The sequence below is a fragment of the Pygoscelis adeliae genome, unplaced genomic scaffold (assembly GCF_000699105.1).
Source record: "Pygoscelis adeliae isolate BGI_AS28 unplaced genomic scaffold, ASM69910v1 Scaffold171, whole genome shotgun sequence".
Classification (NCBI taxonomy): domain Eukaryota; kingdom Metazoa; phylum Chordata; class Aves; order Sphenisciformes; family Spheniscidae; genus Pygoscelis; species Pygoscelis adeliae.
In genome coordinates, this window is record NW_008824186.1 from 8,312,589 (window position 1) to 8,333,328 (window position 20,740).

The following is a 20,740-nucleotide window of genomic DNA, read 5'->3' on the forward strand; positions in this document are numbered from 1 at the left end:
GCTTAATGCAATCCCATTGTCGCTCCTAAGCATGCTGGGGCTTCAGCTGACAGAAGGCAGCAGCAGCACCAATTTTATTCACTGTCTAATCAATCAATGATTTTACACTTCTGAGTGTCATTCTCCTAAATTAATTATAATTAAGCACACAGTAAGAACACTCAAAGTATTTTCATATATAAATATTTTGTAGTATTTCATTTGTCTATTTCTGTAATAATTGCTAGCAACAATAATGAGAAGGACATAGTTTGAAAAGCAGTTACATGGGAGGTGGAGAAATTTTCACAGACCCAAGAGACCCTTGACTGTCCCACATTGCCATGTTGGTGCAGCAGAAACTGCAGCTGCATTAAATCCCCTGCTGCAGGGCACTAGTGGCTGTCGATAGAGTGGATGGAAAGGTTCATGACATACAAAATGACTGTGTTTCCCTACATGCATACATTAGTCCCACTTTGTGCCTGAGGACCTTGTCACATTAATTGTAGGTAGCTAATTGCCTTCTTTTTACTCACTAAGTTGTCTGAGTTAGACCTGCCTTGCCTGCCGGTTTGGCAGCAACTTTGCTCTCATGGAGAAAGAGCTCTTGGCTAATGCAACGTTGCCATCCAGCATCTGTCTTACGATGATGGAGTTACCCTACCCATCGAGCAGGTCACGTAGAGGCTGGCTGAATAACACGAGTGATGAAAAGCCTCTCCGCAGCACGCAGGGTTAGCATCTCAAAGTCATTTTAAGAGCCTGGCAGAGCTTTACCAATGCATTTCTTGGATGCATTTTATCAAGCCTCTCCTTAAGCTGCTGCTTTATTTTTAGTCTGCACAGATGGCAGGCTTAAGAGGATGGTGAAGAATGTGCCTGCATCCAATTTATTTTATATAAAGCCTTGAAGCTGTGGAGTATTTTGCTAGGTTTTTATGTGCAATGGGCCATTACCAACTTGTTAATTTTGCCTAGATTTTCAATAGCGAGAATCAACCTAACCCGTTTTTGACTTTTAACCAAGGAAGGGGAGCAGGAGGCAGGGGAAATTACAAAATGAAGCACAGGGAAGTTCCTCCAAAGGGGTGGTTTGGCTTAGATAAAATACATGCCAGCAAAATTTTACGTTGTGTGTGGTCTGCCTGTCCTCTGCAGTTTTTCCTGAACCTGAATGGTTGGCCGTCACAATCATCTCAGCATATTCTAGCTCTTAAGTCCTTTTCCTATCAAGTACAGCAAATGCTAGTTGCCAAGGATATCTGTCTGAAGCACCTACTTTTAGATGAGTGCTTTTAGCAAATGCAGACTTGAAGCCACCTATGATTTTCTGAGAGACTTCAGCCTATAATAGGAGCTTCCAAAGTGCAACCCACAAAAATTAATACCATTTTTTCCTGGAGGAGAAGGGGAAGGTGAAGGAGTGGGGGAAAAGTGTCCCCCCTTGTCTTCCCCATAAATTGGCTCTCCGAGGAGAAAAGGTAAAGAGTGTAATTACTAATAGTTTCCGAGAGATGGTTCTCAAAGTACAGAGATGATGGCAATGCTGAGTACAAATACCAGGTTAGTCACACGACCAGTAATTTTATCATATCATAAACCAGTGTTACACAGTGCAGCAAAATGATACCCTTAATCCAGCCCCCAGAGGAGACAAACAGCACAACAGGGAACATACACAGCAAGGGAGGTGTTACCTAACACAACTCTGAGAACCCACGCAACAACTCTGAGAGCAAATAAATCAACACTGCGACCAGCGACTATTAACTTAATAATGAATGCTTACAACCAATTTGTTTTAACACGCTCTGGTCAGATCTGTTGTCATCTCAACCCTTCGTACCGCATGTTGGGCACCAAAAGAGACTGTTGTAGTTTAACCTGGCAGGCACCTAAACACCACACAGCTGTTCACTCACTTCCCCCTCAGTGGGATGGGGGAGAGAATTGGAAAAAGGGTAAAACTTGTGGGTTGAGATAAAGACAATTTAATAGGACAGAGAAGGGAAAATAATAATAATAATAAAAGAATATACGAAATAAGTGATGCACAGTGCAATTGCTCACCCTCTGACTGATGCCCAGCCAGTTCCCGAGCAGTGGATCCCCAGCCAGCTTTTCCCTCAGCTTTATAGGCTGAGCATGATGCCATATGGTGTGGAACATCCCGTCGGTCAGTTGGGGTCAGCTGTCCCAGCCATGTCCCCTCCCAACTTCTTGTGCCCCCCCAGCCTGCTGCTGGTGGGGTGTGGGGTGAGAGGCAGAAAAGGCCTTGACTCTGTGTCAGCACTGCTCAGCAGTAACTAAAGCATCTCTGTATTATCAACATTATTCTCATCCTAAATCCAAAACGCAGCACTGTTCCAGCTACTAGGAAGAAAATTAACTCTCTCCCAGCTGAAACCAGGACAATACCCAACCAGCAAGTCGATTCCTTGTGGTATGAAGTTCAAGAACTGCTGCCATCTCATGTCGTTAGCGTTCACCTTGCTGCAGGCTTTCTACATTATACAGGGATGTGGAGCCTTCAAGATTCAGGCTGCAATAATGTAGGCATGTTATTGCATGCTTGTCCATATCTTAATTATCAACAGGATGCTTAAGACACAGTGCTTAATTTTTACTAAATTTGAAGAAGCTTCCTCAAATTATCCTCATGTTATCACACCGCTTCTACCGTGATTTACAGACACTGCTATAAAGTTAGCTGGCGAAAGGGAAATTGATATATTAGTCCATGGAAAGAGGAAAAGAACAAAAATCGATCTCAACGCTAAGTGTACAGAGTACTGCCTTGGATGGCTTCCAAAAAGGGAATTTGAATTGGTCAAAATAGCTTTACTTGACATATTTGTCCCAGAATCTGGGAAGCTCAGACAGAAAAGGGGCAATGCATCTTTGACCGCCTGGAAAGTGCCTTGCACACAGCAAGGGAACCTTGAGAAGAGGTGCGTGGTGGTCTAGTACAGCTTGCCCCAAAATCAGTTTAATGGCCATTTTCTAAACGCTGCATGGAGTCAGGCAAAATTAATTTAACATTTACTGTTATTTAAGTAGCCAAAAAAACCTAGCTGTTTCAGTGGGCTTAAATAATGGAAACAGCTGAAAGTGAGAAGCAGGGGCTCTGTCCGCAGGGAACAGGAGCTGACAGTTACCTCTTGCATTCGAGCTGGCTGTTCGCACAGCAGCTGTCTCTCTATACGCTTACCTAAAAAGAAAGACACTGGCACTTCAGAGTTAAAAATACCGGCTTGTTAGCCTTCAGACGAGGCATGGTGCCGATCTGCTCCATAAAGGCTCTGAAAAGCAGAAAAGTCACACAGCTGTGCAGTTAGATACCTTCACCTCGTCCCTTTCTGCAGGCGAAGGATGGCCAAATCACAATCGAAGAGCCGAAGGGCGGCTTTTGGTGTCCCTGTCCTCCTCCAAGCTGTGCCAGCTGCTGCTTGCTGCTCAGCCCAAAGCTCAGGGGATGGCTACACCCGTTTTGGCTGACCATAAACTTCTAGCAGAATTCCCACCGTAAAAGTGAAGATGATGATCTCAGACTTCGGCTCACGTGACTTCCCAGGTCAGCATTTTTGGTGTTGAATTCCAGATTTTGGGTTCTAGATGTTTGAGGCAGTGCAGTGTACTGCAAAAATACAAGATGTCAGAGATACCGAAAATTAAAAGCTAAACAAGGTTAACGAAATGTCTAGACAGCAAGCTCCACTGCAAGAGAAGGAGCCTTAAGTGAAGAATAAACTTCAGGCTAATGCCGTCAGGAGCTGGGGCATCGCTAAGAATCTGATTTAATTGATTTGTTTTTAAAAGGTTTGTAAGGCCTATGCCTACAAAAGCTTTAGAGAAGTTATGCAATTTGCTTTCTTGCCTGTTTTGGTAATGAGGCCAAAGAGGCTAAACAATACTACCTTTGCTCAGACTGGTTGTGAAAGTGTCAGGTAAAAAGCTTTATAGTTTTTATTAATAGCAATTTTCCTCACCGTTTTGAGGTTAGTAAAGCTGTCGTTGAAGACTTATTAGAACTTTTTAACTGGACAAAGAAGTGCTTTGCTTCAGTACCACCTGCAATTAGAGACCAGGCCAGGAAGCAAACACAGGAGCCCGTGCTGGAGGCACTGAGGCAGGCGCGAGTACGATGCCAGCATCCACCCTGTGCCCGCGTCATTCCTCTGGGCGGAAAATTTTTAAAAGTTACATTCTTTGGTGAATTAATGCTCAAAATCTTAAGCTCACAGGATGACCCTAGCCTAAAAGGAGTCCATGGTAATTTTATAGCCCTATGGAGTGATTGATTAGTGTTCCAAGTTCAGCGTGAATTACCGCATGAACAAATTGCTCCACAGCTGCTGGCTTATTCAGTGGCATCGGAGCTACTGTGCTATGAAGAGCGGGACTGTGCCGTCCGCCACGTAGACTGTGTTTCATCACTTGTGGCAATGCTTCCTTACCTCATGAGAGTACAGGCAGTAGTATTTGCTGCAGTCACAGAACGGTTTCTCCTGTTAACGGCCTTCAGATGGTCAAACTTGGAAAACAATATAGCTCTTGGACTGTGCATGAGACTTTGCTTGGGTGCAACAGCCTGAGATAGGACCTAAACTGCATCAAAAGCACTTTTGTTTGCCTTAGAGCAAACTTGTCACGCTGAGGCTTATCTTTTCATTATACATGCTGCCTGGTGCTGCGTGCCTCATGTCCTTTGATGTCACATTTTTGCCAGTGAGGTTGTGCATGACACTGCCCTGCTATTTGGTGCCTCCTCCCTTTCCCCAGCATGAGATCCCTCGTCTGGCTGCTTTTGCGGGTGCTACACGTGCCCCCGTGTAAGTGCGTGCCGTACCTGCAAGCCACGTCCAGATGGTTAGCTTTGGCCCTCCATCGCTATCAGGGAGTTGCCATCTCAGCTCCTGGCATTGCTGGTGTGGCTAGGCATTTAACTCAAAGTACAGCATTTACTAACTTGTTTGACCTGCTTCCTTCTTGAAATAGTTGGGCTTCTCCAGATGCTCAGTTATATCTGCTCACACGGGGCATTTTTGTGTTGAAAATTCCCCTGGTAAATGCAGATGCTGTTACAGCTGTTTGGGTGACTGCTTTGAACTGCATTTCTTTTGCCAGTTGTCCTCCCAGTTTTCACATCGTGATCCAAAGACAGCTCCAGTTGATAAACACAGTCCTCTGTGCATCCCTCCACATGCCGGTGTCCTCTTGCAGTATCTGTAGTTTCTGATTTCACACCTCCTACTTTTGGTACAATAAAGGAGAGCGATGGTGAGAGTGGTGTAACGCTTGAGCTTTGTTTGCCCAGCACGTGCTGTGCTGAAGCATTGCCATCCTTTTTGTGAACTCCTGGCCATGGCTGTGCTGTATTGTCCTCCCTTGGCAAGGTAAGACCACAATATGAGCACGATTTAGACACTGGCAGCTAGCAGGGGCTAATACAAAATCCCTGGGTAGCACTGTAGCAGCTAGAGATGTCCCTATTTTAGGATGGGTAGACCATTGCTGGATAATATCACCGTGAGAGAAAAGTCAGGCGAGCCAATTCTACCTGCGACTGTTCAAATAGTTGATTTTTCATAAGCAATTTTGGCCAACCTTGTAGTTGATATCTGTTAGAGAATATTTTGGATCATATTTCGATCTACAGTGATCTATGACAAGTAGTTGCTGTAAATGAAAGTGATGTGTTGATTTTTGTAAGAAAGGTCCACAGTCTAGCATTTAATGTAAAAAAAATCTTAAATTAAAGGTCTGGGTTTTCTGAAATAAAGCCTACAGTGCACATGCCTAGCACCAGTAATTAATGGCCTTTCTTTGAAAGCAAAACACATAACAGACTAAACTTCAGGTAGGTCAACAGAACTACAAAGGCGTTCTTAAAAACGTGTTAGGTGTTTTGTTGAGTCTTGGACAGGAATCGCCGTTTGCTGAAACTTTGGAAGAAAGGGGGCTGCTAACTGCCGGGGCCAGAGCCAAGGAGCAGCTCTTTGTTTCATGGGTAGGTTCATCCTCTCAACAACCATTACCAGAGCTCTCATTTTGTGGTAGAAACCAAGAAGAGCCAAGTTACCCTCTCTTACTAAACCAGAGGTAAGCACTCTTATATGCAAGATCAGCTAACGTTCCCTTGCCTGCCGTACTGAGAAAGAGCAGGAGAGAGTAGTTCTGTCCCCAGGGGACATTTGTCAGGTCTGTTGGCCATCTTCTCCTTAAGCATGCCATCCCATGGCCTAGCTCACCCGCTTACTAATTCTCTTCAGCAATGTATGTTCATTTAACCCACATGGTACTAGATAATTACGTGCTGATTTACATTTGTACTACTCCTAACATTGTTATTAATGTTGCTATTAGTCAAACGTACGTGTTCATCTGTGTCAAACAGCCCTGGACATTGGCCTACACACATCCCAGCCTAATAAGCGTCAGTAGCTTTATGCTCGAGTTCAATTATTATTCCCAGGTACTCAGAGTGCCGTTACCATTTCTGGTAAAATATAAACTACCACATGTATCATCTTACCCTGAAGTCATTTTTTTATGCCAGCTAGAAAAAACCCTGATTAACTAAGCCTCTTAAGGCTCTGGCTCCCTTGTGTTTGCACAACAGTGCAAGAAACCTTAATGTGGTCAACAAAGCACTGACAAAAAATAAGGGCAATAAAATCTTTCTTAATGTAGCAATATAAGAACTCAAATACAGTCTGGTAGTATTCCAAGTTTATAACAACATTTCTCTACTAAATATTGAGTGTTATTTCCATTGCAATCTGGAAACAAATTCTCCAGTGAGCTCTTTCTACCTGAGTCTACTGCTTTTAAAATTACATTGCTGCTAATTTGCACTTGAATAACCTTCTCCTTCCCTAAACTTTAGATGTTTGTTTTGGCCTGTGGCTTTCCTAGCTGAAAACTACAAACAGATCCAAACTCAAATATTCTTACATTGAAGTTGTAAGTATCCATACTATAAAGGAAATGCTATTTATATTGAAGGACTCTAAGTGTATTAGAAATGGTTGATTAAATCCTGCCCTTTATTAGCCCTGTTGCACAAACATTGTTGTTCTAACATTTGTCTCTGAATTTAATAGTTAGGTGTGCACGACAGTACAAATATCCAACCCGTACCAAATTAAGATCACCAAAATATAGGTTGGAGCAGTACCTGCTAGCCTAGGTAGTAATTAAAAAAGACAAACCATAATTGAAGTCAGGATTTCAGCAATGTACAAGCACTCACGAGAAAAAAAGCAGCAGCAGCAGGGGTTTACACCTAACAGAGCTCGGCTACAGCTCCAGCACTCCCGGTCTAGGCAACTCCCTTTAGCCATCACTCTACACAACATTTACTGTGTGGGTAGCATCTGTCTCCACACACTTGCCATCTTTTTCTCCTGCTCCTTAGAGCAGTTCTCCTGTTTCCCCGTAAGTGTTGAGGAGGGGAGCGGGAGGAGGGACTGTGTGAGGCTTTAGCTCTGTAGCTGTGGGCTCACTCCCCCAGCGGGTCTGCAGCCAGATTAGCTCGGCTCAGGAGAGTTCTCTCGTCAGTTATACGCATCTTTAAAATTAGCTAATACATGGAGCTGTGCGGATTTTGTTTGTTTTGGTTTTTTTTTATTTAATAAATCAGGCTAGTAATACCATTCCACTGTGTCTTACCACCTAGAATGCATATACTTTTCCTGAATATAAAATGGCTTCGATCTGTGCCCAGAAGAATTCACTTAGGCAGATCAAATATTAATTTTTTTTTTTTAAGTTTTGTTGGGAAGCAATCATGGAAAAATATTTAATGTGAAGTAGAGAGCACTAGAAGAAAAATAGGAAATATCATATATCAAGGAAGAACAAGATTAGTCAGGAAAAATAAACTGTCCTGAGTAAAAACAAAAAGAATAGTGATAGCTGACCAGCTAGTGGCAGGATGGTTTTCCTTTTTCAGTGTTTCCACTTTTCATTTCATTGATGTAAGCAACTGTCAGCCACCTGCCTACATCTCTGCTTGCCTGAATTCCCCTGTAAATGCTGTCCTAGATGACAAATGCATTCAAGTGCTTCTGAAAACGTTGCTCAGATCTCTGGACAATCTTGATGCACCATCGCTCTTAACGCACTGTAGAAAAACGCCACCAAACAAGCCTGCACTTGCCTCATCTCGGTCGTGCAATGTCCTGCCAGTCTTCCCAACCCAAATTAACCAGCGCAGCTTCTCTGAGAAGCACTGAGACTACTAACAGGGCTGGTTTTCCTCTTCGCTCTGCATAAGGCAGTGTTACAACCCCAAACGTTCAACAGTTCTTAGACTTAAAACCAAACAAACCAGAATGAGGTGGTTTTCTTTTGTGGGAGGTTTTCTTTGAGTCTCCATTTACAGTTCAGGGATAAAACTTATTCTTATAATAAACCCAAGAGTCTCAAATAATTTGAGTACCAAAAGCACAAGTTTTATCTAAGTGAGCAAATACAATGAAATATTGGCACTATCCAACTGGATGGCAACACTGATATCCTTATTAGTAGGTTACTCTGTCACCCTTTAGGGGACAGTGAATCACACCTTGGTTTCTGTTTGTTTCTGAACATTGGTTTTGCCTTTCAAATCTCTGAAAGCTATTCTTCATACGATTTGTTATTGTGGTTATCTAGACAAGATTTTTCCCATCTGATGGAGCATCCTCTGGTTAGAAATTTTCCTTCATCTGTTATTTAATGGTGGGGAAAAAAAAAAAGAAAATCAGTATGTTTTGCTAAAAATGAAGCTTTCAGGCTTCATGGAAATTGCTACAAATTTTCTGCTATCCTTACACACAAGTTGAACTAAAAACCCAACCCCAGTATCTGCCCTGATAACTTCTATTCTAAGATGAAGGAGGAGGACATGACCTAGCTCCAGACAGCTTGGAGGAAGAGAAGAAAACAAAGAAAGAAAAGCATTCAAGCAAAATAGGCTGAAATTAAAAATCCTTACCCTTAAACAATGCATGGAAAGGATGAGACTTCCAGCCCCAAAGCTCTGACCCCAGCTCTTCCTGTGAGAACCATCCCACCCCATGATCCTTCTCTTTTATGAGCCCCATGGCTAAACCACATGACCAGGCAATAAACAGTCAATGAAGGGGAGGGGGAGGAGGTTGAAATTGCCTCTGAATGGTGGCCAGGTGCCTTTGTTTGTCATAATTTAGGTTCTCGTTAGCAGGATGCTGGTAAAGGAATTTGTGGTGGATCAGGCCTCACCAGCTGCTAGACCATCGCTTTGAATTCCAGTAACTTCCACCTAACGTGAAATGTATCTTGCAGAGAGACCGGCTGGCTCAGGTGCCTTAACATGATAGAGAAAGAAGCACGGTGCATCACGGTGCCGCGTCTACCTGGGTGCAACTATGCTGATGCTCGGGCGCAGGCGCAGCCTCCCAGGAGACCCCTTCCCTTCCCTGGGTGGGAAGGGACCCCTCAGTCCGTCCCGATAGCGTGAGGGCACCCTGTTACAGAGGGACATGTGAGAATGGAGTCGTGTCCACAGAACCATCTAACAAAATCTGTCAAGAATAACTTGAATTTATTTCTCTTTAATTCAGGTAATTCAAAACCCGGTGTTTGCTTTCCTGGCTTTTATTTTTTTACAGACATCTAGGATGTGATGTCAGCTGTGATGTAATACACGTGAAACCTCCCAGCTACAGTGGACAGGGTGTGAGTGATGCCAAGTTCAAGCCAATGGTCTTTAGCTGTTTTATTTCCTTTAAAAAAAGAACAGAACAACCCATGAAAACAAACAAAACCTGAAGGTGAGGAATAACTGGTATGGCACTTACTAACAGCAACATCAGGGCTAGGTGCTTAGTCCCCGAGTTGCGTAATCTTGAATTTAATCCCTAATGCGTTGCAGCTCAAACACCTACTTTTTGCTAACAAGAGGATGCGCTGCCGTGCAGAGGTGGCAGGATTTTATCTTTCCTGAACAAACCGTTGCCAGTACACGGCCCCCTCCCCTGAAATTTATTAACGCTGCAGCCTAGCGTTAGGTTTTGCCTGTGTTAGATGCGTATCCTAGGTTTTATTTCTCTGCTCTAGTGCTTCACATAATGCTTCGGCGTTAATCTAATTATTATGTTTTAATGTAAAATGTATAATCACCTCCTGTGGCAGGTGTAGCGGTCTACGACAGCTGGGCTTCCCCGTTGCCAACCCCTCGTGTCCCACCCTGCTCGCTGGTGAAGGAGACTCGTCCTGTGAGCCTTTGCAGCCTCTCCTGTGCCAGGCTGGGCCCAACGATTTGAAATCCTACACAACAAGGGCTTCACGTGGAAGGTGCCACCCCTCGTCGCGCAGCGCAAAGGCCTCGGTCCAGCGGGGAAACGCTGGGTTAGAGCCTCCGGCCATCTTCCCGACTAAGGGGGCTTGCCCCCGGGGTAGGCTGGGCTCCCACCACCCTCTTTTTCCCAGCCCAGCCCGTGGCTTCGGCAGAACAGTTTGCACAGAAGGTGCCCCAGGGTAAACCGCATGCCGTAAGAAACAGACACAGGATTTCTCCTGAATTTATGAACTTTCAGCGCCTGGGGTCACGGACTCCCACGCCATTCCTTGTAGGAGACTGTACCGCAGCCCCACTCTTCTCACAGTCAGGACTTTCTTCCAATCTGAATTTATTCATCGCCAATTGGTAACATGTTCTTCTAGCGCCGACGTTCCTTTTAGTTAAAATCCCTCTCCTGGCTGTTCACCCACTCATGTGAGTGGGAAAAGCAGACATCTCATTTCAGCCTTCTATTTGCTTGGTTAAATAGACCGAGTCATTTTAAAACCTGCTGTAAGCCCCCAGTCACAGCATCTCGCTAGCAGCTGGTTCCCACACCTATCCCGATTGTACCCGTTGAGATGAGCCTCCTGTGAACGCCCTTCAGCCCACTCATACAAATAGGTCCTTATTTCTTGTTGAAAATGCCTTGCCTTTTTCAGGGCTATGTATTGTGTGTGTCTTTATCAAGACAAAGTTTTCTCTTCCTTTCTGTCACCTCCAACGGATTAGTCCTACGGACTCACGGCGAGAATTTCCGCTTGGTGCATTTTGTACAAGCAAATGTTCCCTGTCTCCATTGCACTGGTCTTTCAAGTGTATAATATGCTACATGGATCTTCCCTGCCAATAAACCGGCCTCGTCGTCAGCACAAACAGTTAATACACACAGTACTAGGTCTAGCATTAGTGACTTTTCTTTAAAGGGTTGAAGATTGCCTTCAAGATGAGAACACCCGTTTGAGCGAGGACGTGTGCAGAAATGACAGACTAAAAGGCAAGGCGTGTAAATGATCTGCTCTGAATACACATAGCATGTGAAGAATTCTTCTCTGAAAGAAAACTTCTTTTCTCAAAATTGCAAAGTGTCTTCTGGAAGTCACCTACCCTTGTTTCAGGTCTTCTCTGTAGTGCAGAAAATTAGCATTGGTAGAGATTTCAAATAACCTCAGGTGATATGTACGGCATGTAATCTGTTACTGGGTCACTGTGAAGTCTTACGGGTGAATTAAATAGACCTACAGATTTGCACACATTAAAACTAACATCCACTGCTTTGTAAAGAAACAACTGCTGAGACAGAGCAAATGGAGAATAGGGGATACGGCATGGCTTGAAGTAAAAACTAAAATTCTAATCACAGTATGATTTTGTGCACAATTGGACACCGAGGTCAAGTTTGACGATGTTCAGATATAAAAGAAGTTTTTTTTGTTCATTTTTCAACCCTGCGTGTGGACTAACGAATAAACGACACTTCAAATTGTGTTTCAGCCACCTTTCTATCTGTTCTCTAATGGGAGATTTAGAGCTCTCACCTCGACTTCACCACTGCGCATCTTAAAAGGTCTGATACCAGCTTCAAATGAGACCTCAGGATGCAGCAACAAGGTCAAAACAAAATGAGAAATGAATGACATGGTCACAATAGTTCCCCACTAAGTATTTCCTAGGGGCAGGTTCGGTAGGGAGCACCATGCTTGGCAGTTCTCAAAATTCGTTATCGACAACTGAGCGCCCGTTTAGGGAGCTGTGAATTCTTTACATCATGGTGATGAGGCAACGCTTCCCTCAGGATTTGTTTTGGAGAAGAACATCCTCAAGGAAAAGGAATCAAAGGTTTCAGAAGGCTGTGCGGCAGAGAGGTTCTCTCCTCTCACCCAAACCTCAATTTCAGCTGTTCCAAGGCTTTTTTTTTTTCAGAAGTTACAAGGAATTGCTTTAAATGGCTTTTAAGTACATAAGGAAGCTAGGCGATTAGAGACAATTAGATAATGCAAAAATATCCGTGGAAAATAACCCATTAAAACATGAATTACATTTTGAGATTTCTGTATATTGTATTCTCTTCAGATTTTCAAAGCAAAAAGGTACACTGCAACATTTATTCCAATACATTTTTAAGCACATGCAACACTGGTGTCCTATTTGTACATTAGTTTCTAATGCTGTCCAAGAACCTTTACATTAAAAGCATACAAGAACTCACACACACGTGCACGTATTCCTTCTAGCATTAGTCCTGAGGAAAAACTTAAATGTTACTTGAGAAACCAAACTTCAGTTCTGCAAGTACATCTGGGAAATAACCCACCAGCTCTTCTGAACTAATTCCTAACCTGAATACCTTGCACTCTTTTGCAGTTTGGATCTGAAATGTCTGCTGTTCATCAGACTGCAATGTTTGAAATTGTTCAGAACGGTCCCAGATTTGCAGCACAGACAAAAACGATATTCTCATTAAAAAACATGCTTGATGCAGATGAAGGATCATATGGAGATGCTAACATTTAAAACATAAAAATTGATAAAACATAACAACATATAAACTAGAAAACACGTTACAGTTCTTTAAAGATTTCTCATTCAGTGTATAATTTGTGTAATTATACAGTCAGCCTTTTTTTCTGACTTAAATATTCAGGCCGACTTACAATAATAAAAAATTCGCTAAAATGACTTCTTGTAGAAAGAATGACAAGCGTTTAAAATAAATACATATTTTAAAAGATCTTATATTGCTCTGAGACTATGTCCACCAAATTCCACTAGATGTCAGCGTTATAGAACCAGTTTGTTTCAGACTTAAAAGCTTAAGTCCACTTGGTTTATTTATTACTGTTACTTTGTCTGTGAAATACAGTACATGTCAACTACACGAATAACCAAGCAAGTATTTACGGTAGTAAACTGAACCCGGAATAACAGTCTCGTTTCGTTTTTTCCCCCCTCATTTACCGGATTTGAATAGAGGACTTCAAATCAGTCTCATAATGCCAAAAATGTTTCGAAATAAGATGTAAATCATTTCAGGTTTTCTAACCATTTTTCCTAATGCGGCGACATGGACCTCTCACTTCAGAAAACAGCACTGCAGGCTCTTTTTGTCAGGTACTATAACACCTTGAAGATAAAGCTCTTTATGTTAAATACAGTGTAGTTGATCCAGGTTGAAAATTATAAGGCACGTACATTGGTTTTTTTTAACCCACATGTTCGGAAGTATTGTTACAGTCGTGCTATTCTGGATGGCCCATCATAGCTACTGGGGTTTTTTTTCATGGTTTTGGACAAAAGGAATGAAAGACCACGAAATGCAGAAAAATACAGAAAAACCAAGAACGAAACGAAACACAAGACAGTGATACAATGTACACTACAACAGCAACGATCAAATCTTCTCATTTCTTTGACCAACAAAGCATTGACAATTGCAAAGCATTCTTTGTTTTGCACCGTAAATACCTGACTTTATTTAGACACACAGATGTTTACCACTGGATTGCCACAATACCTGAAATTAAAAAAAGGCTGTTTTTTCTTCTACCTTTTTTAACAAAACAAAGCTGCCAAGTAATTGTTGTTGGAAAAATATGAGAGAAATAATAGGTAACTACAAAAATGATGAACTAGAACAACATCTGCAAAGAGAATAATAGTTAAGGAACATATGAAACCAAATGGCAACAGTTCCAGGCATTTATTCCAATATCTTAGAAAATAAAAACAAAAAATATTCTTCATTGCATCACCATTTGAAGATAGAAAAACAAATTTTTAGATTAAGCCAAAAGATGTGAATTGTTTCCTTTTTTTTTTTTTTTTCCCCATTTTAAGCCTTGTTTATTCACAGTACAAATATACCCTGCTGGTACATTTTTTTAGTCACAAGAGGCACAAAGTCTCGAGGAGCACTGCTTCCTTTTCTCCCCTGTAAAGCTGCTCTGCCCTACAAAAACTCCAGCCCCTGCCCCTCCAACTTTTCAGCGCCTTATTAAATTGCAGAACAGACCCACGACCGAGTGCCTTATACGACCAGTAGTACTAAGTCCAGAGCATGCATTCCCACACACACGCTCAGCCGAGAAAAAAAGTGTTCCGTGATTATTGGAAATCCACCTTAAGGCAAACAGACGTGTTTTTCTACCTCTTGCTGAACATTTTTGCTTTCCAAATTCCAAACATGACTCTGAAATTCAGTAAATGAACTAATGTTCGGCATAAAGAATGCTTTAACCAAAAAGAAGAAATAAAAAGGAAATGTTTTTCCCAACAATAAATCCATTAGTTTGCCTTAATTCTATCTACATTTTGTTAAAGCATTTTATGCGCTTCCAGTAACATCAGATTGCAAGTTTTTTGGCAACTTTTTTTTTTTTAATAAAAATTCAGACAGTGTTCTCTGTTTGCAATCAGAACCACAACCTTAGTGCAATATTATATTTATTTCTTACAGTAATTTTGGTTGCCATACAAGAGTATTAAGGATTGGGGAAAAGTGCAAGTTACAGGAGCTTGATTTTTTAATCAGTCGAAATAAGAGGAATTAAAGCACAAAAATTACAGCAACATAGATAACGTGAACACAAGTTGTTACACAAACTATAGCGAGAAACATATTAATATCTAGAAAAGAAAAGAAAAAATGTAATGGAAAAATTATCAATATTTGTGGCTCATACACATAATCATCGCCAGATCAACTGGGTAATGCTTTTTAAGAACTGAGAAAAAAAATCACTATTTTTATTAACTTAAGTACCACAAATAATTAACTTTTGTGATATGTAAATTCTGTAAATCAACAGTCACATCTAGTCATTTTATAATATATGAATTAAACTTAAAATGTTCTCAGACACCTAGGGAAAGGAGTCTGTGCAGTTATACACAATTTACATCTTGTAAGATTTTGGTATTGTATACACAAATATTACAGAAACTAGGCATGTAAATGCAATTTATTTAAATTACAGTATATAAACAAAAGTTGATCCTAAAACCCAGAATATCATAACGTATTTCATAGACCTCTAACAACTTGTTTTTCACTATCATAGTAGCATGAAATAAATGGGTCTTCTCTCCTCCCCCCAACATTTCCAGACTGACGAAAATACTCGGAGGCAACGTCGTATCTGTTACTATTGCTTTCTGTAGCAAAATCATCACAGAGCTAGAGACCAATTCATCTTGGCAGAGGTGTATTTTATTGGTGAAAGTAGGTCCTCTCAGGTCTCCTTACCGTTACTTCGTAAGACACAATGTAAAAATAAACTATTTCGTTAGCTCTTTAATGTGTTAAACCTCTTTTCTACTAATTGTATTGTACCTATTCTTTCCGTACCTGAAAAGATACACGAGCAAGAAACACACCTGTGTAAGAAAGGGATTACCGTCAACTGCAATTTACCGTGAATGTCAGCACTTGGTCAACGTAAATTCAACAAGAAGGTTGTGATTAAAAAGCAGCTTAAAAGTCAACTTCTACGTTTTCTTTTACTCCCGTATTTTCTAATGTAGTTTCTGGCACATATTATAGAGGTAATATCAACTGTACCCAAAGAAATTAAAAAACGAGCATGGCATTAGTGGTTTATTTACTGAATTCTGTCATATCACCAAATGGAAGACAATGATGGCTAAATTACCATTTTTACACTTCTTAAAGTATTTGATGGCCTCAAGTTGCCTGTATTGACTATCTGAATGAAACTGCCGTTTTCTACACCACCTATGGAAAAATTCAGTACTCTTGGAAGTAAGATGCCTTAGTACTTGATTTTTATTACAAGGTTACTTGGAACTTTCAAATACAAATATAGCGTAGTAACAGATGTTAAGTCAAAAGATTTGTTGTTCCGTAAAGGGGGCAGGAGGCTAAATAAGTTGCTTTTTATGAGTATCCAATGCGTTGGTAACTATAACCACTTTTGAAGAAATATTCATCCTCCTTTGTAGAAGTTCTAGCAAAGATAGAAAATATAACACAGCTCTGCTGGTTCAGATGCATCCAAATGAGGTTGATTTTAAAAAGGTCAAGACTTTATAATTATTCCACAGAAATAGTAGTAAACCACAAAAGTTTTTTTTTTGTTTTTTTTTTTGTTTGTTTTGTTTTTAACTTTCTAGCACTGAAGTGGCACAAAGGCTGCCCAGTAGACCAGCCACTTATTTTCTTAAAATATTGTGCTTATAAACTATCTGTACAACTATTTAAACTTGCAGTAAAGAAAGATATTTAAAATGCTAAACTTTATGTACTCATACTAGGGCTGTTGCAGACCTAATTAGACACTTGTTTGTGAGCAAAAATAATCACAATAAAAAAATTAGAGATAGGCTGGACCATATCAAGGACCATATCAAGGAAAGAAAGTTCAGGTACCTTGCAAAATGTAAGAGAACCTGAAAGTATGGTAGGTAGGCAGTCTAGCCATCCACACACAACTTACCCACCTTGAACATCTTGAATATTATGTTAATAAAGACCTACAAAACTCACAGATATTAAGAGGTGTTAATTACAAGGGGAGTTCAAACATGCAGAGAGAGACTTGTTAACTTTAAAAAAAAAGAAAAAAAAAGTCAGATTAACCAAATCTGTGTGTTTCCCCCTGCTGACCGAAGTCTCCTGGAAAGCTCTCGAGCTCTATTACCCCACCACCCAGCCCACGGTCGGCCACAGCCGCCTGGTTTCTGGCAGGGTGCAGGCACCTCTCCTGCGACCTCACTAACAGCCGTGCAAAGAAATCACCGGAGGCCGATGGGCGGCGTCCAGCTCCCCCTGAAGCGCTCAGTCTGCTGTCCTTGTCAGGAAGCCAACACCTGTTAACAGTGATAAAAATGGGAAACTGCATACCTACCCAGTTCTCCTGGCCCTTGGAACACGTGCATTCTGAGACACTGTATCCCTCTTTCCATCTTGGCATTACCTTTTAACCTTTTCCCTTTTTTTAACAAGCTGAAACATTTGCATTTCTGCTAACGGGCTGAAATCCCTCTCTCACTTAAAACACTGGCAACCTTCCCACTGACTTCAATGGGAACATTCATCTATCTTTTTCCTCTTTCTTGGCCTGATGTTCGAAACAGCGAAGCACTTACCACTCACTGAATTAAACAGCATCTCTCAGGGTTCAGCATATTTGAGTATCTGACCGTGAAGTCCAAAAGATGCATCTGTACATAACCCCAAATTTTTACTGGCTTGTCGAGTTCACATTGCGACTTAGCAGTAGTTTAGCTGGTTGAAAACTGGGGGTCTCAGGTTCAAACTAGCTTCATTTTGTTGTACCTCTAAGTGTGCATTCCTCCTCAGCTTTTATGCAACGTCTGCATCGTCTTACAGGTCAAGTCAATGGAGCATGTATTGAACTTGTTCTGCCACCTTGGAAGAGTGCTAAGTATAACTGCAGAAATAAAGAAATACCAGGTAAAACAGAGCAAGGTTACCTTTGAACTAATTCCAGCAGAACAACCAGCTTCACTGCCAACAAATCAGAGAGCTAAACTAGTAAAAAACAGTAATATGAACTCCTGTACCTGTCTTAATGTTGTGCCTCTGCTACTAATAAAAGCGGGTTTGAATGGTAATGAAGCAATCTGTCCTCTTAAAATGAACTAAGGGTTGAGGAAGGAAGCCTGCTCGGAGACTGAATGTCAAGAAGAGAATACAGAGCTTTTCAATAAAAAAATGAAATGCTTGCAATTTTAAATTGAAAGAAAAGTGGTATGTAATGGCTCCAGCAGAAGGGCAGTATCAAGAGATAATATTTTTGAAGTTAACAATTTTCTCTCTCTCTCTCTCGTGTCTCCCCACAACTTTGAAATAAAATGGCCCCACTCATGTAACATATTTAGATTTCTGTTTGGGCATGTAGCATACAGTCTGCATTACCTGAGTACCAGGAATTAAACTGTTTTCCCCCTCCCCCCTCCCCCCCAATTTTGCTGGCACTCGCAGACAGACAAGGCATTTGGGGTATTTCAGTACCAGCCCATCTCTAGTTATCAACAGAAGTTTGTGAGGCAAAATAGCTATTCTTATCTGTCCAGCAGCTGTTTCAAAGCTCTTTCTATGTTCATTCTGTGCCCAACTCTAGTCACTCCAAGGTCTATCAGATCTTCCTTTTGTAGATTTGGTAAATGAGTGCCATCTATTTCATTGTCCATAAATGTTTCTTTATGTTCACCTAAGTTTAGACTTTCCAACCAATCTGCCACATCTGGTTTAGTCCACAGGTGGACAGGCTTAGTTGTAAAAGGCTTATTTGAGATTGGCTGTTGTAATATTGAGGGAGAAGGAGACCTGCTGCGCCCTGTGGTCAAGCCAAATAAGTCCCCAGAAGGGGGCTGGCTGGGTAGGCTAAATACATCGGACAAAGTTGGAGAAGGAGATGAAGCCGAAGCAGAAGCAGTCAGAGGAGCAGGCATGATGTCTTTATTAATCTCCGTTGGTGAAACCACAGGGCTTGGAGCATGTCTTGCTCCTGAGGTCCTACTGTCATAGTCTGGGGACCTGCTCTGCAGTGTGATCGGCTGGCTGGTTCCAGGTCGGACAGTAAAAGTGATTGTTGTACTTCGTGTACCTGAGACAGTACTCATGACTTCCGTGCTCCTGAAATTGCAAACAGACGTGGAAAGTTAGATATATCAGCCACCAGCTGGAAGGTTGTCCATATCAACACGTGGTAAATACGGTTTTGGAATGCTAGAATATTTTCATTTTTTAATGAGCAATCAGGTTAAAAGTACTAAGACAGTATCGTTAAATCTTTCCCATAAAACAACCATCAATGGTAAACCATAGTTAAAAACAAAACCTTTGCTTATGAGCAGTTCAGAAAAACACCTTCCAGAGCACATTCTTCCTTTTTAAGGCTACACCAAATTAACTCATGGTTAAATGAGAAACGCCGAGTGGAATAAGCACACGGGCACTTTGTGCTCCCCATGAAGTGCAATCAGGAGTTGATCCTCCCTTCGCTGTATGGAGGGGCGGGATCCTTCATTTCAGTTTTAACCCACCGGTTTTACACACTGTTAGATAACACAGCTAATAGCAGTAGTTATGGAAAGTATTGGAAGCGTATTATTAACTTGGATTTTGGATCTTTGTGGATCTACTCAGTGAATTTCAGGGTATGTTTGCATTCCCATTCATTCACAGAACATGCTCCACAGACTCCTCTTATTTCCCTTTCTGTTCAGCTGGTCTTTTCGTGCTTTAAAAATGCAACAGTCCTTCTAAGGTTCATAAAAGGACTTCCGCGTCCATTTCCTTCTGCTCAGAAATTATACTTTGGCAGTTTCACTACAAAACTTAAGGAGACAAAATTCTTGTTACTGTGCATGCCCAGAGGTGATGCACTTGCGATCAAGTCACCGGCACCTACCTCTTGCCTAAAGGAGATTTCAGATTACAAACTAAGCAGGCATGAAACCTGCTGGGAGGCTAGCTCTGATGCCGAGGCTGACAGGGTGGGTGCAGGAGCAGACGAGTCTGCTTTTGTCTGTTGGCCGTAGAACAAATTTAGAAGCAGAAGATCCGGGTTCAGGTCTACTCATATCATAAAATGCTTAACTCCACAGCCCTTACTTCTCATGAGAAAACTCTGCCAGTCAGCGTGCGCACTTCAGGATTCTCCACTGAACCCTTGGGTGCCTGAAGCTCCGGAGTTTTTCACTTTTGAAACACCACTGTGCAGAAAATATCTTAGAGAGCCAAAGAAAGAGCGTGGTTCTGGAGCCCCCATATTTAAAGTGCTGTTATGGAAGAATCTGTGGTCTCTTCCTAAGTCACTGCTTAAAGATTTTGTGTTAAATGCCACCAAATGAAGTACCAAAAATGATCCACACAGCAGGGGTCAAACCCCACATCTGTTCTCTCTGGGGTATGTCCCTCACCACTAGATCCGCTTTATAAATGAGAAGCCCTCTCCTGCTCCTCTGCCCTAGGCAATCATGACGGCTTTGCTCCTTCCTGCAGAGCACTGCGACTGCTGGGAAGGAGGATGGAGCGTGCAGGGTTACCCCGTCTCACTGGATCCGCTCCCCAGGGCAATACAATCGTGAACGCCCACAGAAGGGGAGTGACTTGACTTTGGTCGCCCACATCCTGAATACAACAGAGGTTAAAATTTTAAATAAAAAGATGGTGGTACCAGCTATTTCCTCATCATCTACCCTAATCCGCTCCCCTTGTGAAGTACTCATCCATTACCAAAATGAAGAAATGTAGGCAGCTAACCTGAGGCAATGATAACGGGCTATTAATCCCTTTCTCTCATGTGAGCCTTACTGCCGCCTTGGTCGTTCTGAACTGGAGACCTTCTTCAGTGTCTCCTTGGTTTGCTGCTGGCTGTTGTGAGCCCCGTTAGCTACATACTCCCCGCGCCACGTCTGGGGCTTTGGCACATAATTAGCAAACCTAGACGTCAGGTAACC

The 20,740-nt window shown here is 41.8% G+C and overlaps 1 protein-coding gene across 1 annotated transcript in view; it reads right to left on the reverse strand.

Moving 5' to 3' along the window:
* Window positions 1-17,264: 17,264 nt before the first annotated feature.
* Window positions 17,265-20,740, reverse strand: part of SHANK2 (SH3 and multiple ankyrin repeat domains 2) — a 319,337-nt gene continuing 315,861 nt past the window's right edge. The window contains exon 23 of the mRNA XM_009334543.1: window positions 17,265-18,911. Within this exon, the coding sequence (XP_009332818.1) occupies window positions 18,338-18,911 (574 nt within the window). The 3' untranslated portion in view covers window positions 17,265-18,337. The remainder of the gene's footprint in view (window positions 18,912-20,740) is intronic.